Here is a 27,204-nt window from a genome sequence, read left to right on the forward strand (position 1 = left end):
AGTGAATCAACAGTCCTCCATTGTGCTAATTACAGCCGTGATAGATTGTTTTGTGAGTAAGCAAGACAGTGCAGTTAAAAGAAGGGCTTGAAAAAGTTTGCATGCTGGCGTGTGTTGTAGAAGGAGAGTGCCTACAAGATGCACATGCACACATAATATCTCTTTATTTACAGTAAAAGTGCCTCGCTAATACAAGCAGCGCTTTCATAGTGGCTTTTACTCCATAAAGCACTATTGCAGTGTGTGGGTACGAGACGAGAGACCATCATAAACATGCATTATCATCCTGATCTGTCAGCCAGAGGGAGACTGCCATTGACATGCACTCCCCACACAGGTACACACGATAATGGATCCGCGCTCTATAACATGTCAACCTCATTGTAATGTAAAAGCATTCTCTTACCCACGTCTGCTGAGGGGGAGAAGCCACGCACAGATGACCTGCACTCTTTTAAAATGTAACATGACTTTAAAAGCACCGGCTCAGATGAGGATATGACTCGGTATGTTTCACACAGTTGTTCTGAGGGTTTTCTGCTACTGGTATGTCTACGATCCGGTAATATTTAAAATGCTACAAATCTGTACGTAATCAGGATACAAAAATCTGTCAACTGTAATTCGTTACATTTACGTTAAAAAAACAAACAAAGTAATCAGATTACATTTTGTAAAAAGAAATAAGGATTACAATATTTTCTCTTAAAACTAAATAAACTAGTATTCTGATGTAATAACGCTATATTGACTATAGGGCTGTGAAATGATTAATCGCGTTTAATCGCAGCCAAAATAAAAGTTTGCGTTTAACAAAATTAACGAAAGTTAATTTTACATAATATATGTGTGGGTACAGTGTATAATTATTTTGTATATATAAATACACACACGCATGTATGTATTTAGGAAAAATGTGTTATTTATATATTAAATATTCATATTTATATATAATATAAATTATACATATATATATACAGTATATACATGCAAATATTTCTTAAATATATATATTAAAAACAACTAAATAATTGCTTAACTTAATAGCGTTCGAAAATATACACAGAAATTATTCTGATGAGAATGTTCTCCGATATGACGATGGAAATATTCATGTGTTTAAAGCTTCATCAGGCACTAATTTGCAGACTAATTTCTCTTTGAGCTGTGCAGTTGTTTAAGCAGCGATGGAAGCAGAGAAAACAATTTTGAAAATGAGAATTAAAAACAAAATAAGGAAAGAAAGAAAGGAAAGGAAAGTACGGTGTGGGAGCGTTTTACTGAAAAACCAGGACGAATCTGGGCATGAGTATATGAGTATATGATATGTAACAGGTGTGAAGCGCTATATATGACAATACACTCCTATTGCCTATATTCAGTCTTTGCTCGGGATGAACGTATTTCATTTCTTGTGTGTGTGTGTGTGTGTCTGTTTGGGACGTTTCAGTGACGGAAACTGTGACTGTATATTTTAAGGGAGTAAAGCCTGTGTTTAGGCTATTACGGAAATGCAATTTTTCCCAAATAAGAACTGTAACTCTAGATAGCTGAGTTTAAGTTTACTTCAGTGTAATACAGTACATTGCCATATTATCACGGACTGTAATGTGACCGGGTGCGGATGTGTAAGGCATAGGTTCGGCTGGATATGATCATGTGATCTCTGACTGACAGCTGTTCTGCTGTCACGATCACATGAGTCTCCGGCTGCTGCACACACACTCTTTCCCATAAACACTGCTTCGTTGTGCTTCATTTTGTGTCGTTTTGTCTGGTTATATTTTAACTGAAAGAAATGAGCGTTATGCTAATGTAGTGTCCTACATTATTTTAAATATATCTAGTCAGTGAAAGAGCGCAAGTATATTCATCTAAAATAATTCTGTTTTCAGCTTCAGAATCATGAATATTGTTATTCTGGTGTCTCTATTGTCCTGTGCTTTGGGTTTCAGCACCAAGTTCAAGCCTATTCATTCACACACACAATGTAATATCAAATTAAGCATTTTAATCAACAGTACATTTTTTGTTAACCTTTTATCATTGGTCTTGCGGTATCACATTAATATGGTATCGTGAGTTCAGTATCGTGATCTGTATCGAATCGTGACATGAGGGAATCGTTACACCCCTAATCCAAACAGAGGAAGGAAACTCTTCTACATTTAGAGACTAGAGCAGTATTTCATCATAACCCTAACTCTACAAGAGACTTGACATGACAGATAGAGCTTTCTACTTGTGTGCGTGCGTGTGTGTGTGTGTGTGCGTGTGCGCGTGTGCATGTGTGTGTGTGTGTTGTGAGAGTGTAATGTGCATTTATTGGCATGAGCTGATTGAGTCTTCTCTGAGATCTGGGCTAGGCCTCTTCTTCCCATCGATCCTCCACTATCCCATCAGCCAGCGCTGAGAATATCAGGCCCACAAACATTAAGGAAACCAAGAAAGAGCGCTGGAGTAGTAATGCAAAATCCATGCTGTTTTCATTGTGCTAATTGATCCAACACTAGTGTAGATAGCGTGCGTTTATCTGTTGATTCCTCTCCTTCCTCTGCGTTTGCGTTCCTCTACTCCATCAAACGTGTCGGCGCACACAGAGAAATTAGCTAATGAAGTAATTACTGCGGGACCGGTGCCAATACAGCGCTATTGTTTTAGGAGAATGGATATTTCTCCAGTCTGACAACAGTCTGGCTTGTTTTACCTTCACACGTATTAAAGCTCCTGAGAAATGATTCAGTTATTTGTCACAGGCCAAATGGATTACACAAAACGTGCAGACGCAATATTGTTTGTTTGATTTAAACGGAACAAATAGGAAACCTGTCCGGTGTGTGTGATGTATGTTTGTGTAGTTACACAACCGTCACAAAACACTCTACGCTTGATGTGATTGAGCGGTTTCACAACACATCCTTCAATATTCAGTGTAAACAAGTTTCTTTATAATCGACATTTCTCTGAACTTAATGTTGGATGTTTTCACTTTGTCTAGATCATACCTTTTTATGTATATGTTATTTGTATAGGTCCACTTATTATGTTACATATAATATTTGTTTTTTGTAATCACCAGCGCTCGTTCATGCAAGTCTGTGAAGTTTATCAAGACTCAGAATATGCAAAATGGAAATATATATTTTTAAAACATGTACAGATAAAGATATAAGCATAAAATATAAGTAAGTTATGCACTGAGGAAAAGGCATTAAACCGCACACGCATCTGTCGAAGAGTGTCGGTCGCCGTAAACGCTTATGCTTTTGTTTTAAGTGTGTATAAATATAGATAAATCGTTGTTGTTTTTCTTTGGTCATGTGTCTTTAACTCTATGTCGTGTGTTTTCCACAAGTGTTGTGTCTTCAGAAGTGTGTTGTTCACGGCTGATGGAGTCCGAGCGCACACACGGCTAATCCATAATCAAATTTGTTGTCCATTATTTGAATTATCGATAATAATGGATTTGATGGATTAGTTGTTGCAGTATCAGTAAAAACACCACACTTCAGATATTGTCATTTGTGTGTGTCATGATTCCTGTGTGGTGTTGTGTTGTGTTGTGTTGTGTTGTTGTGTTGTGTTGTGTTGTTGTGTGGGCCTTTGGTTATCTCCTCATGCGGTGTTGTGTAGTTGTTGATGTTGATTATCTCCTCGTACTGTTCTTGGTTCCCTGGTCTCTGTTATGGTTTTGTTGAGGTTTAGTTTGTTATTAAATTGTTTTGCATTTGTATCCAGCTCTCTCTATGTTTCTGAGTTCACCCTGCGTTACAGTTTGAATGACACAATTGATTTATATACACTACCGTTCAAAAGTTTGTGGCCAGGAAGATTTTTGAATGCTTTTGAAAGAAGTGTCTTGCGCTCACAAACGCTGCATTTATTCGTTTGGAAATACAGAAAGGAACTGCAATATTGTGAAATATTGTTACAATTTACAATAACGGTTTTCTATGTGAATGTATAGAAATAATAATACTTTGAGAAATAGAAAGTGTATTATAAATGTCTTTACTGTCACTTTTGAACAGTATAACGAGTTCTTGCTGAATAAATGTACTAATTTCTTTAAAAACCCCATTTTTAAAAAACCACAAACTCCTGAAACTCTTTCCGGCGGTTCCTCACACAAGTTCTCGTATTACTTCAGAAGACTTTGGATATGAGTTTTAAGAACTTTTATTGTACGTTTTTCTTTTTTTTTTAGTAGAAAAGTCCATTTAGATTGTGTGGAAAAAAGCAGCTCAGACATTGTGAATATATATATATCTATATATATATTTATAATTTGAGGCCTAAACTTGTATCGTTTGGTGAAAGGCAGTAAGTCTCAGAGAGGATCAGCGCTGATAACTGATCATCTCCAGCGGAGTGTGTTGTGATGGACTTTATTCGCCGTTTACGACACTTGCTTACTTCAACAAAAGAAAGTTTCATCTCAGTGTCTGGAACGGCACACTCTTGAAGGATGCAGAAATGACTTTATTGTGCCGCGTTTGATTGATCATTAAAGATGATTTGGGTAATGCCCATCTGAATGTGTCCTGCATCTCCATCAATAACACATCTCCAGTGTTTCAGCTCCGCTCAGATGAACGACAGAAAAGAGACAGAGACGTTATTAAAGGGTTATAAAATTCCCCTTCCATGTGATAGTTGTGCACTATGTTTGTAAATGATGGCCGTTTAAAATCCATAAAACTGTTATTGTGCATAATACCTTATTAATATATGTGTGTAAAGGCAGGGTTATGCGCAGACGGAAGGAGAGGAACGACTCCGATGTGTTTTCCATCCGTCTGTCGTTTGCTTTATTCCGGCTGTAGGATACGAGGTGTTTTCAGGAAAGGTAAATGATTCCTTGATGCAGGGATTTTCTCTGGGATATAAATCTCCCCAGACTGTCATAACTGACAATAAACCGCTGGTGTGATATGATATTACAATAACCCTCATTTGTAATATGGGTGAAATTTAGTTATGCACTTTAAAAGTGTAACCAAATGCATTAGTGGAACTGGGACAAACTCACACAGAGATCCGTGTTAAGCATTATTATAATTATTATTTTAGGATATATATAATTTTTTATTTTTTTTACATTGTAACATTAGTTTTATGTAAATGTATGTGTTCCCCCCCCCAGGTATATTTATTGCTTTGTTATTGTTTGGTTTTCTTGAAACACAAAACTGTAACGTGTGTTTCTAAACCTCGTTCCCCTGAACAACAGATTGAAATGTTGAAAAGTGATTTAGACTGTGTTGTTTTGATTTAGATAGGCATGTTAATGAAATGTAAATCTTTGCATTTATTCCTTTATTGTAAAAAAGATAAAGACGTTTCGCGGCTGGAACCTCTGTTTATATTAATAAAAAAATATACAGATAATATATATGTCGAATGCGAAATCCATTTCCATTTAGAATATTTATTCAAGCTTTCTTCCATGTTTGTATAATCCCAGTATTAAAAGGAAAATTCAATTTTTTCGTTTCCATATAAAATGCTCTCAAAATATTGCCTTTTTTCCCTGTCTCCAGCAGCACGCCGAACGAGGCATTGTTATTCGTTTATAATCTTCTTTGTCGTCTTCATTCGTTTTTTCTTCCTCTAGCTGCTGAAATAAAGCGTAGTCAACAGTGTGGTTCTTCAGTTGCCGGATGCGTTAATGAAATGATTGAAACACATTTGTTCTCTGTGCAGGAAGGCTTGTTTTCAGAGAGTGATCTCACAGAAAGAGCTGTAGATGATCACGGGTCTGGAGAAGAACAGGCTCGTGTCTTTATATACGTGTCCTGATATATCTGACACCACGAGTCCAGGAGGTTTCCAGGTGCATTATTAATATATGTGGCCTTGTTAGGAGATGATCAACCATATTCACATTACTTATGACTGCTCATCATGTTTTAACTGTTCTTATTGATGCATTTCTTTAATTTGTGGAAGTTGCACATAGACTGGATTGCTGTGGCGGTGTGTGTTTTACGTTTGCTTGAGTTTCGGTGTTGTTTCACTGTTGTAACTGAAGTCTTGCTCGCAGACTCTTGTGACCGACAACTCATTACATATTTCTCTGAATCTCATCATATTCGGTGCCAATCACAATGATGTGATAGAGTGATTCTACACTGTGCATTAGAATGATTTGCATACGGTCATGCTCATAATGAAGACTGTATTCAGTCACTCTTCATGGTTCTTTGAGAATTAGTTGCTGTCATTAACTTGCTGTAGTTCAAACAGAAGCAGCCGTGATTATCTTCAACACTCGTGAACACAGGGTCCTCAAATACTGCTTCTCACATTCATCTTATACGGTTTAAAAGTATTGCTTATGTGTAAATTTCCACAATGCTAAAACATTTTATATTTTTAAATTTGATTAAAAAAAATGTTATTTGAAGATGACTTATTCGCCATTTCTTTTATTTCTTTATTATTTCTTTTGCTTTATTTATAATTTAATTATAAGCTCATTATTATTAGATTTTTTTTACTCATCCTCATGCTGTACCAAACCTGCATTGTTTTATATGTTAATATGAAATATAAAAGCAGAAGAAGTCTGTGTTAGTTGCTCTTTTCCATGTGGTTACAGTGAATGGGGATCAAAGCTTTCAAGCTAAAAATCAAGACAAAACAATAAACAGTGTGTACTGTACTTCATGTAATCACACACACACTCGCTGATGATGATGATGATGAGATCAGACCGGCTGCTGTCAGATTCCTTGTGCAAACACAAATCTCACTGGATTATTACAACTAATGGCAAAAGCAATGTTTGGAAATGTAAACCGATATTTCCTACTGACAAACTACAGCAAAATATGCAAATAACTGGCTTTAAACCTTTTATTTTGCACAGTGCTGTTTATATCTATATCTATATATATATATATATATATACTGTATCTTGTGTTGTATATTCCAAGTCTTCTGAGGTCATATGATGCACTTGTTTAGCGAACAGACCGAAATTTAAACGCATCATATGAACAGAAATGAATTTTATTAGATATTGCTAGTTCTCTAGCAATCTGCTAAAAAGGTCTAGTGTGAATGTAAAGATTTTCAGTGAATGATAACCTACATATTAGTTGAATTATTCCTTTAAATTCCAATATTTCATTTGTTTTTGTGTCACTAAGAGTTACTTTACAGTTAATTTGACCATGCTTTATGATATCCAGTATAATACAAATGAAAAGCACATTTCTTGTGTTGTAAGAGCAGGGGGCTTCACTGATGAAGCTGTGGAGGTACACGAGATAAAAAGTGTTGAGAAACACTGATCTCTGAGATTCAGAAACAGAATATATGCATAAAACAGACATTTGATTTCAGAAATCAATTCCTGAAATGATTTCATTTCTCTCCCTCTCTGTGAAAGTCTCCACAGCTTTAGTTTATTGCTGTCCTCAGCACACTTGATCCCACGCAAAGCCTGCCGTGTTTCTCTGCTCGTTCTCCTCCCGCTGTTTTGTATGTATGTTGTTTTTTAACGCCGCGCTGGACGGCGGACCGGCTCGTTCATATGAGGGTTGTGTTGAGCCCACTGCCCTGTAATACCAGGCTTTACCAAGCGCATTCCCCCTCCTCTCATCGCATTAGAATATGAAAGTGTGTGTGGCTCCGCAGTTGTCCGCAGACACACTCTCATGCATAAGACATGAGCGCCGCAGTCAGTGCGATTGGCGGGGCGAGGCGCGTTTAGGGAGAGAGGATATCCCTGGTCTTAGACACATACACATGCTATAATGAGCAGGATTTGATTCTTCAAACATCAGATGCACTGGGGAGGAAGCGCACTTTAGCGTGCGTGTGCGCATTTACGTGTTAAAGTATCTCTCTTGTATGCCGCATGGGGGATAGAAAGAATAGCTGGAGTTTATTTAAAAAACAGCTTGTTAGGAGTCTCTTGTGCTTGTCAATTTTGAGAGCCTTTCGATAGCCTTTCAGGCTGGACATTTGAATGCTTTCATCTTATTAAGGTACTTTTGTGCATGTGTAAGTTTACTTGGCAATTGTTTTGGGAGAATTTTTTTTTTGGTCCAAATACGATAATTTTTTTTTTTTGCAAAACGCTTAATTCTGTATACATATTTAAAAATCTATATATGCTATATATTATCTATGTCCCACAACACATTACTTTTTTAATACTTTTGAATTCATTTTGATCCCTTTTTTATTTATATATATATATATATATATATATATATATATATATATATATATATATATATATATATATATATATATATATATACAGACACAACATACGCATTTTAGGCACACTTAGGTTTCAAATTAGTTAAAAAAAAGTGTTCAAAATCAATACAAAAGTATTAAAAAATAATGTTTTGTGGGACATAGTTAGTTTGATTTACAACTGTACACCTGTGGTTATTAGCGATGCCCCTAATTATAAATACTGTGCATTTTATAAGATGTTTTTGCAATAGGCTGCCAAAAATAAGCATACTCCATAACGCCACTAAAAAGTCTGAGACCGGTTGATTAAAAGTTGATTTGATGTGTTGTCTAATCCAGTGAAATTTGCTGTGTCCCGAAGTGCCCAAATACGTCTGGGCCACTAATTACCATGGTAGTGCTTGATTACTGTATCCGTAAATGTCTCCAAAAGTTCATGGCATAGGCTATTTTTATGATAATATCATTGTACTTATAGCTTAATGATAAGGGTAAAGGGGAGGGCTGTATTCAGGACTAGGATTCAGTGTATAGCAGTTGTGGGAAAAGAGAAAACTGCCTCTGAAACTCTTCTCCATCTCTGTTGTCCCTGCGGATGGCAAGCACCACAGTGGGACGCTGAGTTTGATCAGTACACACACTCCAACATGTCTGAGCCCTCTTTCCTGCACTTCGTAACACTCTTTCCAAACTGCACATTTGCTCTGTGGGGTTCACTGCAGTACTGGTAACCTATAGACTCGGCCTCCCGCAAACATCAATTATTTACTGCCGGGCTGCAGTGTGCTAGTCAATGTCAGCGCTGGAGTGAGAGAGAAGGAGAGAGAGAAATGTAGGAAGAGAAAGACAAGAAATGATGTGAGCTCAAGCTATTTTGTTCTGCTTCAATTACCGGTCTAAATGGACTTGACCCCTCTGTTATTTTCTCTTTCTCTGCAAGGAGAGAAGTTCATGTCCCAGGCACTTTTCTCGGGTAAGGTTATAAATAGGCCATGGAACCTTAAAAAGGAAGTACAATTTGTGTGTACAAAAAAAAAGAGAGAGGAAAAAGTAATGAAATTATGCTCTTGTTTTTACATGGTTATGTCTACAGGGATCCTCAAACCCAGCCAAAGATTCGTGAAATGAATGAAGGTCTTCAGAATGACTAGGGAATACATGTAGGCGAGTTTGATTAGAGTTTGAGCTCAACTCTACAGGGCAGTGGTCGTCTACGGCTGGATTTGAGGAAGTCCTGGTCTAAATTATCAATATTATTTATTTAACATATCTAATAGTTCTCACAAAAATAAAAAAGATGTTGTCCCACCACTGTTCTACTTTTTCCGTGACAACTTCATAACTAGCATTGAATGCAATTCATGTGAAAACAACAGAGAAAAATAAAGTGTTGAGAGAGAGAGAGATAAAGGTCTTTTCACATGTGGAGGCAAACTGAAGAGTATGAATGAGTGGGTGAAACTCTGTGAAGAAAGGCTTTGCTCAACGGAATGAACGACGGAGGACAAAATAAAACACAGACATTCGTTGTTCTGAGTCGCAAGAGAGAAGCAAGGCGTGAAAGACGAAGCTACCTGGGGGACGTTCCCTTGTTCATTCACCCCTCCGTCTTTCTCCTGCTCGTCCCGCTGTTTCTCTCAAAGTGAGGTCATCAGAACTGCTCAATGGTACAACATACAGAAAAGCCATTGAATACAAGATTGAACCATGACAACTTTAGACAAAAACAAAATGCAAATATTACATTCAAGGCACTTAAGATGAAATTTGTATCCCTTTCTTATATTTGGTTTTTAGCTTGTGTTATTTATTTAGCTCATACAGAAAATCTCATTACTTATTGCTGTGATCACTTGGAGGTTTTCTGACGCACCTATTTCAGGTTTTGGAGTCTTTATTAACAACCTGATGAGTTGATTCTAGTGTGTTTTATTAACTTTGGACATACCCAAACGTGTCATAATTTAGGGTGCCAGGGTCAGGAAACTCTGCTGTAGAAGATACACATTAAGGAAGGGACAGGAGCACTGGAATGAGAGGAACAGTGGTTTTATAGGTGCACTGATGCTGGTCATTGTACCGGTGTTGATAGTCTCTCAACCCTGCCTTCTCATACTTGGCCTTAATGTCCTTGTACCCAGTTCACATATGACAGCCTTCCTGCCAGGTATTATTGACTTGGTAGAGATCTCAAAAGGTCAAGAAATAGTGGGGAAGGAGCGTTAACCTTAAAAATGAATCTGTGTTGCCGTTTGTTCCCAGTGAGGACCCTGGTCGGGCTGGTTTACATTACAGCATATCTGCGTTCTGCAGGGAACTTTGACTCCCTCCTCTGGTGTGTCTGTTTGGACATGTACTACAGTAAGTGCCTCTTTTGGCTTATCTGCCTCGTTTTTCCGTTTCAAGATTTTCTTCCTGGTCAGGTCTGTGAGGGTTTAAGTAAAACATCTGTAATGGCTGCCCAACTCAAAGAAAGCAGATATCTTACTCTTTGTCAGGTGCCAGGGACATTTCTTGACAGCATCACCCTTGTTTTCCTGGGGCTTTATCAGTCCTCTCCTTTCTGGAAAGCTGAGTATCATTCTTCATAAAGATCGCTCAGCACTATAGAGAAGTGGAAGACGGTCCCAGCTTGCACAGTGAATTGATTAGGTTGAAGTCACTAAACTGATCATGGTGACTTAAAATTATTGCCTTTACGAGTTTGGAAGATGGCAGGTCCCCCTTTCAAGTCAGTCAGTAAGAATTAATTCTACCAATGGCTAGAATAGAGGTGAACCAAGCTTTATAAAGACAGTCCATTTGCTCACCCACCAGGGATATCCGTTTAACTCGAAGACCTTGTGGAAGCCATTGTTGAGCCATTGCACCTGTAGTCTTTAGGGCTTGACAATGACTTGATGCTAAATGCAGAGTTATTGTGCTATACTATGTTGTTTCATCTGGTGTTCTTTGCAAAGACATTCACTCTTTCGGCTGCTGTTTCCTGAATGGAGAAAGCTGTCTCCCCAAAAATACATCAGCCAGGGACTCAGGGTCTCCAGTTCAGCAGCTGATAAAGCTTTCCCTTCATTGCCTGGGGTTTTCCCCATGGAAAAGCTTGTTCGCCTCTCTCTCCCAAAAGATCCACCTGCTACATGACCAAATCAGACAGCATCTCCTCGGATCTCTGTGCACCACATCTAGGAGAATTGTCCTAGTCTTACAGAATTGTCCGAGGCCTGGCCAATTTCATCCCAGTGGCTATCAATAAAGAGCTATGACCACTTTGCTTCTCAGTCACGGGCCCATCCAAATCATTGTCTTCTGTTAGTGTTGCATGTCCTTCAATGGACTTGACCCCTAATGAATGTTCAAAAGCATGAACCTTCTTCAACAAAAGAAAAGGCCTGAATTCTCTTTGTCCCGACATTTCCATTTGGCGGATAGAAGCTGAGCTAGTAAGCTTTGGTTGTTTACTCGAGATTTTGAACTTTAAGGTCATCTGGGTATATCATACATGCAGGAAATTTGCATACTGTGTTCATACGCCATACCGTGTTACTTTGAAAACTAGTTTGAGCAGTGTGTGAGTGTGTGTTTGTCTTTCTTTCTCTCTCCTCTGCTGTGGTCCATTGGTTACAGGGCAGACTTAAAGGTGAGTCTCTCACGTTTACTCCCTCTTACATCATCCTGTCAGACGTGTCATTGAGGGGATGTGAAATCAAGCGCTCCTCTCCTGGCTCTTAATTTAGACCCCAGGTCAGCGTGTCTCTGTCCAGCCTGAAGCTCAGATCTCCCCTGGCCCCGACCAGGCCTCTCCATCCTCCAGCTCACAGCTAATGCTCCTGGAAGCCGGTATCAGACCCGGGTCTTGCCTTAACTCTTGCCCCAGTCGCCCCTCCCTCACCTGGGTTAACCCCGCTGAGAATGGGACCTACAAGAAGATTAATGGGGCATGCTGGCGGGGAAAAAAAAATTGTTTGTTTCTGTGTATGCCTGTATTTGTGTGTGCATGGCTGTGGTGTTATACGGACTGCTCTGTAATTCAGGGATTTGGGAATGGCGAAAGTGCAAAGCAATTAGAGATGAAAAGATATATGTTTTTACAGTTGTTTGTTTCTCTGGAGCTCATATTTTTTTGGATATTCTTTAAAGGAGTAACATTTTTCACAGTTTGGGTTGTATCACGATTTATGTGCAGTTTGGTGTGCCTGGCGTATGTTGGTGTAAATGGTTTAACTTATTTGTCATATTGCTATAAGCAGTAACATCCAGTCCTGCTCCTGGAGAGCCAGTGTCCTGCAGAGTTCAGCCCAAACACACTTGCTGGAAGTTTCTGGTAATCCTGAAGACCTTGCTTAGCTGGTTCAGGTGTTTGTGTTTTATAGGATTGGATCTGGACTCTGCAGGATAGTGGCTCCCCATGAGCAGGATTGGACATCGCTGCCATAAGCATATGCTGGAGCAATGTGTGCAAACAGTAATCATTTTATCATCATGTTTCCCCCCATCGCTATTATAGTTTTTATTAAACCTGAAGTGTTCCCAGACAAGAGGCTTAAACGACACTGTGGCTTTTCTATATGTGGCGTATCACCATTTTCAACTAAAATGTTTCTAATTAACAGTAATCGTTGATTGGACAGTTTTTCTTCAGTAGAAATGACACACACACACACACACACACATAAGACGCATGTACAGCGAAGGTCAAGCAATTTTATTTTTGGGGTTGTAATTGATGCTATGTATTATTAGTAGGATTTATTTATAGCATCATAGTTTCAGTTGTACAGAAATGTAAATAGCACCACCAAATGAAACTGAACAAATAAAGACCGTTTTAATCAGGTTTCACTCCACCGTTATTTTCATTAGTCATGATGCTATTTTAGACTTTTAAAATGAGCAGATTTATGAGTCCTTGTCTTGCTGCAGTATGTGTGTTAGAGTTGTGTGTATGTATATATACCTAATTGTCTTGAGTTCCCTCCTCTTAGCTGATATCACGCGGTATGTCAGTAAATACCAGCGGTGTCTCTTCCCCTGTAATGCTTCTACACTGACGCAAATGACCTTTACTTAGCAGGTAATTGTTCAGTCCAGTGCCAATGTGTGATTGTTATCTCTCTCTCTCTCTGTGAGGAGTGCTAGGTCAGCACTAGGGTTCTCCTGCGCTAAGCTGCAAGGTCCTCTCTTCATTCTCAAGGTGTCCCCTTCCTGGGGCCTTTTTGCTCGCTTTTTTTTTCTTCCCTGTATTGGCTGGATACAACTACCGAATGGAAGACTAAGTGTTAATTCACTGTCTGATAAAGATCCTTTTAGCTGCTCTTTGAGGTCTTGTCTCTGAGATAGGACGTGCACAAACCAAAGGTAGATTGGGCTCCAAACCAGTACCGACTAAGACTCGGCCTGGGGAAAAAAAACAGGGAAAAGGGTAAAAAGAATCAATTTAATTGCTATTCATGTGTTTGAGATTGAGGCAAAGCGGCTATACAGGAATAAATGGAAGATAGGAGTTTTTTTTGATCTGCAGAAGAATGAGTGTGTGTGTAGGGAGGGAAAATAGAAGGCTATTGAAAGTGCTCTGTTAGGACAGAAGGTTATCTGGCCCGCTTTAGACTGACAGGTATAGCTGTCAAAGCCGTCGCCACCTCTGAACCCACAACCACACGCAACAAAACACTCCATCAGAGACAAATGAATAAAAACAGCTCTCTCCTTCATATAACGACAGAAACGGGATAAGACAAAGTAGCCGTCTGATGTATGTATGGAGAGTGAGTGCGTTTAATATCAAATATATAAAATGTAGCACTTTTCTGTTCCTTCGAATAGCTCTTGTACCTTCAACCAAACAAGCGGAAATCAATTTATTGTGTGGAAGAAGTTAGGATAGGGATGTTTGTGTCAGAGAAAGAAAAGGAAAGATTTGCATAACTTATTACTTTTCTGTAACATGTACACAATGTTCACAGTTTACCCAGAATGCCCCCCTCCACCACTCGCAAATCCTTTTATAGTACCATGTGCTTTATTTCTATTTCCTCCCAATGTTCGTACAATACAAATGCAAATGACAAACACAGTCTATTGTGCCGCCCGGCCCATGCGGTGTGTTTCCTCTTCCCATAGAATTCTGTCTTTTCAATTTCACCGGATCATGATTATGAAAACAGATTCTTGAATTGTTCCGTCGATTCTTTGTTTCACTCTGTTGGTTTATTTATAAGAGTGGAACGTAAAGGCAGGATTGATGGTAAGGAAGTATCATTTTCCATTATTAATTTGCAAAGTAGTTTAATATTTTTAATGCAATCTTTATTTAGAACGTTTCATAGACCGTTCTGAATATGTATTATTATATTGGCATACATTATTACAGATACAGTATGGCCCAAATGTCTTAGAATTGTCCTTCTAATTTAATAATTAAACAAAAAATACAATTACATGATCAGCATAACAATTTGATTGAAACATTGAATAAAGTCCACTGTATATAAATAATTATATGTAACTATATTTCAAAGTGCTTTGGTGTTGAAAGTAAATAAATAAAGATTTACCATTGCAATATTCTTGTAAGTGCATGGATTGTCAGATTCCTGTTCTAAATTGATTGAATTTAATATTAAGGCGGTCTGTTTATTACGATTTTCTTGTTTACGCATGTTTTGCCGCACCGAGCGAGCCGGTATCTGGAAGCCCCAGTCCTGCCGTCCCGTGATGTTTTGACACATATTTTGCGCTGAAGCTCTCTATCCCACGCACACCTTGCGCTCTTCAATTCTGTCCAGTTCCCAGACTGCCTCTCCCGTCTCTCCATCTTTCTACCTGAGCGCCTGACCTGCTTGCCAACTCGAGCGTGGCGTCGTCATTGTGCACGCATGTGTACGCTTTAGCATTTAAAGAAGTGCTTTAACAACCTTTGTTGTGGACACAAATGATGCAACATTTGAGAGTGTGGATGCTTACGCAGGTGCTTTCCTTTGAGCGACTGCTTAATTCGCAACATCTGCACTTTCTGCTTGCTTAACACACACCTGCACAAAACCGCAATCTGGTTTTATTTATTCTTTTTTTTTTTTTTCTATTTTCAAAAAACAGCCACTGGATTAACAAGTCAATGATTGTTGTCATTAAAGCTCTGAGTTTTTTGTTAGTTTGTATGCATGCATCATTATAGGGCTTTATGACAACTTGTTTTGTTCATATGTATATCTACTTTATTAGTTATGGGTAACATGCGTATACTCCCTCATATCTTTCTTTTAATGCTGTGGTCTTCCTTACACACACACACACACACACACACACACACACACACACACACACACACACACACACACACACACACACACACACACACGCGCGCACACACTTTTACAAATGTTTCTACTTTCCATAAAAAGAGCATGCTTTGACAGTTGCGTTAATTTAAGATCATGTTTGATGCATTTTTAAACAGCCGTGGACTGTTCACATTTCTGCTGCACATGCGAGCTCGTCTCTCAAATAATTTAATCATCTGTCTAATCACACTGAATATTTAAATACATTTAATGTCTAACATGCTCAGTCTCTGAAACAGTCACAGGAAAAGAGCATGTTTTTACACATTTACACAGATTCATGCTGACGATTCATCGAGTGATAATGTCAAGATTAATTCATATTCTATTAATAATTTGCAATGCATGAATATATTTTTTAATATAGTCTTTATCAGAATGTTACATAGATGCATATAATTTAAAATATTATATTATATCATTACAGATACAGTGCGTATATTTTTTAATAATTTTAATATAATGATACAAAATAAATGTAAATTATTTTTTTTATTTTTAATAAAATAAATGATATTTAATGTTAATAAAATATACTGGGGTGAAAGGTGAAAAACAAATAAATAAACACATGATCCATCGTCTAATATTGCCCAAGATGGATAGATAGACGTTCTAGTGATCTATTACTCTTGACAAGCCTCCAATAATCTCATGACCTCCACATCTCTGTCTTTCAGTCTTGCTCTCCCAAACACACACACACACACAGACACACACACACACACACACACACACACACACACACACACACACACACACACACACACACACACACACACACACACACACACACACCCTTCCTCCTTATCCCTGTTTTGCCAAATCCATTGCTTCATTCAGCGCACAGTAAATAAAAGATGAATATTTATGGCCATGGCATGTCGCCTGGCTGCAGACTTGTGTAGGTTGCAGAGGAATCGATTTTTACAAACTGTGTTTTGGATTTAATTCAGCGCCTGCAAGCATTTGCATAGAAATAATCTGCACTGAGTTAGATTTAAAGGGATGGGGTGGAGGGGAAAGCTTCTACCGTAGGACATATTGCCCCTTTTAAAGCTCTCCACGACACTCTTACATCTTTATTTTCCTTTGCTTCCGCATGTTACCCCTCTTTCAGAAAGCAATATGTTAGTTTGTCTTTCTTCTTTGTGAGTTTGCACCATCACACCGTCATGTGAAGCAACTGGGGAGCGGGCGACAAAAACCACAGGTAAAACAAAAAAAAACAAAAAAGCGGCAGAAGTTATATGAAAACTAATAAATAAATAATACACTGATTCCAAAATGAACTTATTTCAAAAAAAAAAAAAAGTAGCAAAAATAAATATACAAATTAAAAATTAATGTTTTGTTATGATTAAGATTTCAGTTGCTCACATTACTTACATCGGATAGAATAACAATATTACGTTGTAAGATGTCTGTCTGAGGTTTCATAAATATGCAGGACACTTTTTCCAGTCGTGGGAAAAAATGATGTATAATCCCCCAAACTATGCCTTTTTTTTAAAAAAACCTTTCAGATGTTAAAGTGTTTAATAAGGAGAACTGTAGATGCAGCCATCAATACATTGAATCCCAACACAAAGATGTTCTTACAGCCGTCACACACTCGTACACAGCTCATCGACATTCAAACACATTATGATCAATAGGATAAACAACAGACAGGGATTTGTCAATATTTACTGTGTGCTGTAAAAGACAATTGGAATATGATGTTTCCTCATTTAATTAATGACGTTTGCGGATGAATGATGATGCCGATATTCTTTCTTCCAATCCAAGAATTTATCCAGTATAATAATCCCACAATCGTTTGTTTCATAAAAGCAGACTTTTCAGCTGTGCCTAAATGTCATTTGGCTTAACCGAAGCTCTGCTGCAATAAAACACAGAGGTATCACCGTCCTACCTGAAGATGACCTCATAAACCTGCAGAACGAGTCAGGGTGTATTCCTCTGAGGGCTCTTCAATGACATCATCAAAACGAGACGGAATAATTCACAGATTGTGGTGTAGGTTGTCGAGCGCAGACGGGAGTTTGATGTTAGGTCAAATCGGCCATACTGTCTATTATGTCCTGCGAGTGGAGCCATTTGCGGTGCAATTCCAGCCTGCTATTCTCAGCTGTATGGAGCCTTGGTGACTGTCTGACTTTTCCAAATGGCTCCGCGCACTACCATTGACTCTAATGAAATCGGACTATTAGGGCCACTTGACACCGAGGTAATGGTGGTGACTTTTTTATGGATCATTGATAGACGCCAATAAGGAGTAGTCATGGCGATCATGGCCGGCGACAAAACACGAACTTGAATACGAAAGTGGGAGACTTTTTTTTTTTTGGAGATAATTAGACGGTGTGTGTTTAATATAGACAACGCGTGTTTATGCAGGTGTCATGGTGTTTGGGAATGGAGAGCTGGAATATACAATATGACATATGTTCATTTTATTTATATAGCACCATTAAGCACAATCACCAATGTTGACCAATGTGCTGCACAATAAAAACATAACAATAAGACAATACAATATAACTAATAAAAACACAATACAATAAAACTTCCTCATTGATTATACGCCAAATAAAATAAATAAATGCAATATGACATATTTTCAAATCAACTACCTTGGTGGGTAGACTAATGGACTAAAGGGTCTAAATGAACAATGAGGGATAGTTTATCCAAAAATATATACATTTTATGTCTTGTTTATATCCTTATTTACTCTCCCTCACGTCACTCCAAACCGATGTGCATTTCTTTCTTCTCCGGAAACTCAAAATAATCCATTGGTCCAAATGACATTTTTCAAAATATCTTCTTGCATATTCCACTGAAGAAAGAACATCATATCACATGAAGAGTGAATTATCTCTTTCAGACCTTCATCTGAATATGTATAGTGGTTGTAATTCATCCGCTTCAAAGGGAATCTATGAATTTGAAGATAGAAACTTTGAAAATGTGTATAAACATTAAATAAATAAGTGTATATATATATATATATATATATATATATATATATATATAGGTATATATATATAGGTATATTGATCAAAAGTGACAGTAAAGACATTTAAAATAATGCAAAATATTTATTTTTTAATTAAATGCTTTTCTCTTGAACTTTCAAAGAATCCTGAAAAAAATGACTCACGGTTTGCACAAAAATATGAAGCAGCACTACTGTTTTCAACATTGATAATAATCATAAATGTTTCCTGAGCATCAGATCATCATATGATAATGATTTCTGAAGGATCATGTGACACTGAAGACTGGAGTAATGATGCTGAAAATTCAGCTTTGCTCACAGGAATAAATTACATTTGACTATATATTCACATAGAAAACAGTTGATTTATATGATAATATTTCACAATATTACTGGGTTTGTTTTCTATTTTTAATCAAGTAAATGCAGCCTTGGTGAGCAGAAGAGACTTCTTTTAAAAACATTAAAAATCTAACCGACCCCAAACTTTTGAACGGCAGTGTAGATATATATATATATACATGAAATATAGATAAATAAATGGACAAATCTCACTTTAGTGTAACCTCCAGGAACAGAAATGAAAAATGGAAAGTTTTGAACAACTGATAAAAAAGTGCTCCAATCCCGCTGTTGCACTTTGACCTTGACAGTTTCTCGGAGTGTGAATGTTGATGTGCTCAGTTAGAGCAATGATTCAGCGCACCTTTGAGCTCCTGAAAGACGCGGTTAGCCATCGATCCTTCCCCCTCGCTCAGAGTTTAGTGTGCCTGACACAAAGGTACAATTAAACCCAACTCCAATTCAGCTTTAATTAAAACTACTGTTAGGAGCTTGACATTCACAGGCAGTCCGTCGCGGGATTGCTCGTGAAAGTCATGTTGTTCTTTTAATTGCTCCTGTGATTTCATGGCCTCCTGACTTCCTGCTTTGTAAACCTCGTCTCCATAACTCCTGGTCCATATACGAATAGCGGAACAGATTGAATTAAAACAATGACGGTCTAATAAGATAAAGCACTCTCAAAATAGATTAACCTTTCCACACCAAGACACTTCACTCCCCTTTTCTTATGCGTCCGTACGTAGCCCTCCAAACTTTAATCTTCATTACGTCCTTTGATTTCTTCTTCTTCCACCGCTACAGGAAATGCATAATTTACACCCTTTGAAGTTCCTCCAATGATACTGACAACATGTTACCTTTAATCTTTAGAGCCCCTGAACATTAAATATTTAGCCATTAACTTAACAAAGGACGAGCCAGACCAAAACGTAAGACTCCTCAACGTCGAGCGCTTTACACAAGGCCAATGAGAACCAATTAACTTCAGAGAGAACGGTGTGTTTTCCTTCTCCGTCTTTTTCCTTTCCGACCTGCGCTTGTTTTTCCTCCACGTTTATATCATGTCATTACCCTTGAACAAAAGGCGGAAAAGTAAAGTGCTGGCGTGTGCAAAAAAGCGGCAAAGTATCTGCTTGACTCGAAGGCTAAGTGTTTGAGCATCTCCCTGTCGCGCAGGTAATTCAGAAGCGTATCTGCCGCCGCTATTCCCTTCGCCTGATCCCACTTTAGGTTTTTCAAATGAGCCGCGGGATGCGGGAACATTCTGACTGGATTATGTAAAACCCGCCGCGGCGTATGTTTGCGTGCGCGGGTCCGTTGGGGGGGGTGTAGCGCTTTCGACAGTGACATCGCTCTGGGAATCGGAGCCGTAGACTTGATCCTGGTTTTTGATTATGATGGCTTCCTGCTAGTTCTGGAGTGTGCTGGGAATTCTCAGAGACAGTGTCGGGATGCTTGGGAAGCGTCCAGAGCAATGTGAAGAGTTCTCTCTCTCTCTCTCTCTCTCTCTCTCTCTCTCTCTGTGTGTTTCACTGCCGCTCGCCCTTCACATGGCCCCGCGCAGGGCGCTCGTGGCGTTCCTGTCACGCTGGCTATAGCCGTATAGAGGTGTGATCGGGTCTATTTCTGCTCGTTCAGCCGCTGTGCGAGAGAACAATGAATAATTAAGGACTTCCTCTCGCCATATCGCTCCTGAAATAGAACATAATAACACAGCCAAGTGTGAACAATTAACAGACGGAGAGAGACGCTAAACATCATCAAGGCTCGCTCAGGATCTCTCAACACACACTCAAAGGCACAATCATTCACACGGTGTGGGGTTTGGTGCTGCTATCTTAGCTCATTTAAAGGTACTTATTAAATTATGGAAATTGTCAGAGCTGTGGCCTAGCAGTTAGCGCTGTGCTGCAAACGCATTGAGCTCTGATGCTAATGAAGGAGATATGTGACCTGTATCAACCCACAAAACCAGCAACACCCAGTGAAAAAAGGCTCTAGATTTTCTTGGAAACATTGGTGATGTATTCTAATTAGTTTTCATTTATAATATTTTAAAAAAAATTATAGAAAAATAGAAAAAATACCGGTTTATAGCGTTATTTTCATTATGTTCTTATTTTTATTGCCAATACTTTATACCAGAGCTTAAATATAACTTTATACTATATCGCTTTATACTAGAGCTTGTGATTAAACCTCGTGACTCGAGCGGATCCTCATACAGCAGCGCCTCCGTCGGGGATACACACGTTATAGACACAGTCTCTGCTTGTTTGCAGTGCAATGGTAATAACTGATTCTTGAAATAAGTACGGCGTTTTCATTATTTAAAAAACACGATGTTTGTAAAGTTTTGTAAAGAGTGTCTGGTGTTTGCCCTCTAATCACAGCCTGTGTAGAGCACTTCATCTTTTATTCACAAGATTTTGGCCAAATGTATTAAACGACAGGAAAAACTGAGCGCCCACATGGATACAGTAACCCTAACCTGTGAGTTGCTAAAAACTTAATGTGATGCACTTACTGCCTCAGATGTGGCCGGTAATGACGGACAAAACACAGATTTTGGGTTATATAATGTCACACACAAGTCTCGCAATACTAACTTTGACCACATGGTGTTTAATTATTTAAAACAAAATCCTGAATAGTAGCGGTTCTACACTAACCTGCAGTTTTTGCTGGTTTCGAAACAAACACCACGCTGGATATTGCCTGCCATTTATTTTCAGCATATTTCAGAAGGCTTGAGCCGGTTCGGGGGCGCTGTATTTGAATTTATTTGTTATTATATTTATTGAAAGAAAGTTCTTTTTTTATTTATTTCAAACTGTGGACCCTTTGTTCAACAAAAACAACATTAAAATTGGCAAAAAAAAAACCTCTATGAATTGCGCAGTGTGTGTGCTGTCCAGGCCACGTAACGCACAGGACTCAGTTCTTGCCCCAGTGCGCGGTGAAGAAAAATCACAGCAGTATTTCCCATCTCTGCCTGACCCCTCATTATAAACTGTCTCTATGCTGGCCTTCATTTATAATGCTGCATATGCCTGTCCTCAGGCACTGCATTTTTCTGCTCTCAATACTACATTGATTTCCTGTATGACTTCATCTGCTTAATACCCATCGGCTCCGGGCTCTCTCTCTCTCTCTCTCTCTCTCTCTCTCTCTCACACACACACACACACGCACGCACGCACGCACGCACGCACACACACGCACGCACGCACGCACGCACGCACGCACACACACACACACACACACACACGCACACACACACACGCACACACTCACACACACACAAAATGAAATGCGTGTCATGAAATAAATGGTAATAAATAAATTAATTGATTGCAATGTGATGGTTACTTTTTGTATTTTTAATAATAATAATAATAATTATTATTATTATTATTAGAATATATTAAAAAAATAATTTAACTTTAAATACTTGAATTACCCAGATTTCTCTCATTTTTGCAATCAAAATTTTTTTTTATTGTTAATATATTTAATTAATTCTAAAAAAATATAGTTTTGTTTTGCTTTCCATAATAGGGAACAATTGATAACAATACACACTGTTTTAATGACATATCAGAAATAAATCTTCTGTCTAATAATTGTCTAAATAAATAAATATATAATAATAGTAATATTTGATAATCATTATTATCATTATAAATAATTATAATAAATAATTATAAAGTTTATTTATTTTTGTCTGTTTATTATTTTTTCTTGATTTATTTTATTATTTGTGTTATATTGTTGAAACCGTGTTCTAGTGATTGTCATGTTGTGTCTTTTCTCTATTATTTGCGTGAATAAAGGTAGACAGAACTTTAAAAACGAGCTACAAGAGGCCGTACTACATTGTAAACGGGTAACGTGGACTAGAGCTACAGTATTTTATTATGGATTATTAATTTACAGGGGTCTCCATTGAGGTGCCTGAGCCTGGCTGTGTTGTCTCGCTGTTACACTGAAGCTCACCTGTGGTTGTGTGCGGGACGCATCAGTCTAATGGTAGGAGCCGCGGTTCAATAACCCGGCCCTCTTAATGAAAGAACTGACGTTTACCCGCGGACCACTGCATTCATCAGCCGACGCTCTCTTCATTACGCTCCACAAAGAGCTGCCAATGAGAATGCTGCGGCTCATATATTAAACCCTGTGATTGGCTACAAGTGTATTATCAGTCTAATGTACTTCCAGATACAGAGCGCAGGCCATCTATCTGAGCCGGACACATGGGACGAAAATATGCCTGGAATTAGGAAGCAATGGGAAGGTTTGATAACAGGCATTTATTAGTAAAAATAACAAAAAAATGGTTTAACTCCCAAATAATAAACGAAAGTTTAGCCTAAAATGGAAATCATCCCAGTCCCGTATGGGTTTTTTCAGTGGAACACAAAAGGAATTATTTTGCATAATGTCCCAGTTGCTCTTTTTCATACAGTGAACGCGAGTGGAAATCAGACGAAAAATTAAATGAAGTACCATACAAATAACACTCACCATTCCTTTGTAAGCCATAAAAACATATTTTCGTCATTCTCTAATCATTTTATTATCATTTTAATTTGATCATTTTCAGATTCAGCTTTCAAAAAGCCTTTAGGAAAGACAAGTTTATTTATAAAGCACATTTCATACACAATGGCAATTCAATTGCTTTACAGAAAGGAATTAAAATCAAAATAAAAGCAAGGAAAATTAAAATGGTTATAAAAGAAATTATAAGAGATATATGAAACAGTTATAAAATGAATTAAAAGAGTAAAAAGATGATATAGATACACTTCTCCTCTGGCAAAACACCGGTGAATCATATTTTTCACAACTCCCAGTTTTAAGTTCATTCAAATACGTCGAGACACGTTACACTAGGTCAGTCAAGGATACGGTATGGTTACGATTCTTGCGTAACCGAGACTGTGTGTGTGTGTGTGTGTGTGTGTGGATAAACCAGTGTTTACCAATACTGTGGTCTTTTACAATCCTGACTGGTAAAATTACAACTGATTCCTTAATGTTTCCATCGGAAACCAAATATTCAGTTGAAAAAGCACGACAGATGCCATGTTATAGGTTTATTTAAGGTGGCGATGTGACGGAAGTAAAAACTGATTTTTTTCCCCGCATTGTGACGCACATGCAAGTGAAACAGATTATCAGAAAAGCAGGAACATGTGGGCCGGTTCTGTGCATCCGCCAGGGCTGGACTGGGACTAATAATCGGCCCGGGCATTTTGGCTCAGACTGGCCCACTACATATAATCATAAACACAACCGATCTTTCCACGCCCCTGAATATGTATACTAACTCCTATTAAAACCGCTAGTGCCATGTAATGAGTGAGTAGGAATGAGTAAGAGTTAATCGATGAAATCACTAATGTCCAACTACTCCACGATGATGAAACCTAAAACAAGCTATAAGCTGCATTGGCATAGCAATACCAGTGTTTGAACACAGGATCTGATGTTTGACACATCTTTTTACTTCTGTCCCTTTAGGGGGGTTCGGGGGAGTCCCCCGTAAGAATTATTTTGCTTTTTAATGATAAATTCATCAATCTGGTGCACTTTGAGAGTTAAAAATGAAGAGCTCCAACCCATAATCAGTGTGCAAATTGAACAAAGAAAAACTCAAAACTCTTTTAGCTGTGATATAGTGTCTGTCTGCATTACACTACTACAGAATAATAGTTATAATATTAATCCCATGACAGTAATAGACATATATTGTAAAACACATGCACTGAAAAATAAAAGCATCTTTCATAATTAGTTTTGTACTAATTTCTATGCTTGAGAGAGATAAACACGTCATGATCTTTTATTTTGGCGGAAAACATGGTTTACAAACGTGTCTCATTACAATTCTAGTAAAATGTGTAATCGTCAACTATGCAGATGTGTAAATAATGCGTAACTGGGTGATGGGTTCCTACACTCATCGCCTCAGTGTTCTTCTGAAAGTAGCCTAGTTCTGCTTACCACAGTTCCCTACACTCACTCTTTCTCTCCTGATCCTCCTCAATATCCTCATCAGACACTTGAAGGGCCCGCTTCTTTTTTTTCACGCTATTTCTCTGCACATTCCTTGCGTTTCTTCTCCATCTCTGACTATTTTGACAGATACACACTGACACTGCACGCGCGCTCAGAGCCCAAAGGGGGAGGAGTTTAAAGATGTGATTGGACCAGCCCAGTGTCAATCAAGAAAAGAACCAATGGGCCGCTGATGTACGCGTTTCATCGGCCGGTCTGTGAAAAAAAAAAAAAAAAAAAAAAAAACTACGCTGACTCTTTTTGTCCAATGCATTAAACCGGCACAAAGATCCCAGCGCCGCCAATTAAGCAAAACTAAACAAATGGGCTGCCGATGTACGAGTATTATGGGCCGTTCAGACAAAAAATTTTTTTTTTTTTTTTTTTTTTTTTAAAAGAATGATCTGTATCGGCCCAAAAGGCACTTCGGCCCACCGGGAAAGTGCCCGGTATGCACGTAAAAAGGATGTTCTTGTCGTGTGACCAGTGCATTAAGATTTCGTGCAGTAGTGCTTCAGTCGACCCGGGTTCGAGTCCCGGCTCGAGGTCTTTTCCCAATCCGGTTCCTCTCTTTCCTCCTATTCAACAAGGCCATTGACATGATCAACAACATGTTTTAAACACTATCATTTCATGCTCACTGTAAGGGTGAAGTGTGTGATTTCTGTGGCACCATGCACAGTTGAATAATGACTGTTCTCAAACAGGTTTCCTGAACATTTACCCATTTGCAATTGGTTGGCCAAACAAATAATCTCATCCCAAATTCACGCTATAACTTGAGCTAGTGTTGCTATCAGTCTGATTGACTTGTAGTTGTTTCTGCATAATATTAAACTGCAGTGAACCAAAGACAGTCTCAAAAACACGGTTTGAAATTGCTGGTGATTCTGAAATCACAAACTACCTTGTAACCAATCAGATCAACGTGTGATCGTCAACGAGTGGATCTCTGAGTGAGTGAGTGAGTGTGTGGAGGCGGGGCTCATTTGCATATTCATAGAACCGCACATATTAAATGAGGCAAGGGTGCAGAGATACATTCAAGATAATTTAAGGCATGAATAATTTTTTTTTTCAAGGAAAAATGTCTAAATATGTAATTTTGGTGATCAAAGAGTTGATGAAGAGATCATTGGCATAGCAATAATCATAGTCAAAGAGATCAATGAGTTTTAAGGCATAAAATGATCGACTACAGGGCGACTTTAAATAGATAAACACAGGTTTCTGTGGTCTAGATGTTGTGAGAAACATTAATGTATATATCATTGTTAGATGTATGTGTCAAGATCCCTCATTACTCTTGCTCTCTATTAATGAAACATGTATGCATCAGCTAGAATGGTAATTTCCCCCCTAAAGCCAAATCATTAATAATCCTATAATAAGCTGTATTTATTTTCCTGGAAAGCTTAGTGTTGTAGTTATTTTTTAGTTTAGCTGTGAAGTCTCATCCATGTCCTAAGCAGGATTCCAAGATTACATGACAAAATAAAATTATTAAATATAAAAATGTATGATTTGGCCATTTAGGTTAGTCACAGGCCTCCCCGTTTCTGTTCTGCTTTATTAATAATGATGAACATTAAAAATAGATAGCTCTTTATTTTAAGAGTGCACAGTGCATTCAAACTTGTTCCTTTTTGCAAATATCTGTCAGGAAGAATGATGCTTTGAATTTGATTTCATAGGAAGTTCTTTTGGGATTATTATTTAACATTTTCCTTCCTGCGATGCAGAGTTTCCCATGTTCACCTAGTGTTTAAAGGGACAGTTCACACAAAAATGGAAATTCTATATTTATTTTCTCTTGTGTCAATGAAAAATAAATAAATATAAATATGTAAACATTTGGATAAAAGGGATATATAGACGATATTTCAAATGAATAGACATTTATTTGTGAATTGTACAGCAAGAGCAGCATATTGATTTTTACAAAAATTCTACTTTTGTGTTCCAGAAAAAACAAACAAATTAATAATAATAATAACAATAGTAATAATAATACATTTTTCGGGAGAAATGTTCCTTTAAGCAATTCCTTCAGTGATGAGGTCATGTGGAGGAAATGAACTTTCACACACACACACACACACACACACACACACACACACACACACACACACACACACACACACACACACACACACACACACACACACACACACACACACACACACACACACAACCATTAAACAGCTTGTTTCGTTAGCGGGA

The 27,204-nt window shown here is 38.0% G+C and overlaps 1 protein-coding gene across 2 annotated transcripts in view; it reads left to right on the forward strand.

The window, feature by feature from the left end:
- wwox (WW domain containing oxidoreductase) overlaps window positions 1–27,204 on the forward strand; it is a 273,547-nt gene that overhangs the window by 148,668 nt on the left and 97,675 nt on the right. The window contains exon 9 of one of the 2 annotated variants that reach the window (XM_077222510.1): window positions 6,605–6,773. The exons of the other annotated variant lie outside the window; for it this stretch is intronic. Within the exon in view, the coding sequence (XP_077078625.1) occupies window positions 6,605–6,607 (3 nt within the window). The 3' untranslated portion in view covers window positions 6,608–6,773. Of the gene's footprint in view, window positions 1–6,604; window positions 6,774–27,204 lie in introns of those variants that run through there. 2 annotated transcript variants of the gene reach the window in all.

This window comes from Siphateles boraxobius, unplaced genomic scaffold (genome assembly GCF_051911475.1).
Source record: "Siphateles boraxobius isolate OS27281-9 unplaced genomic scaffold, OSU_SipBor_1 88, whole genome shotgun sequence".
NCBI classification, from domain to species: Eukaryota; Metazoa; Chordata; class Actinopteri; order Cypriniformes; family Leuciscidae; genus Siphateles; species Siphateles boraxobius.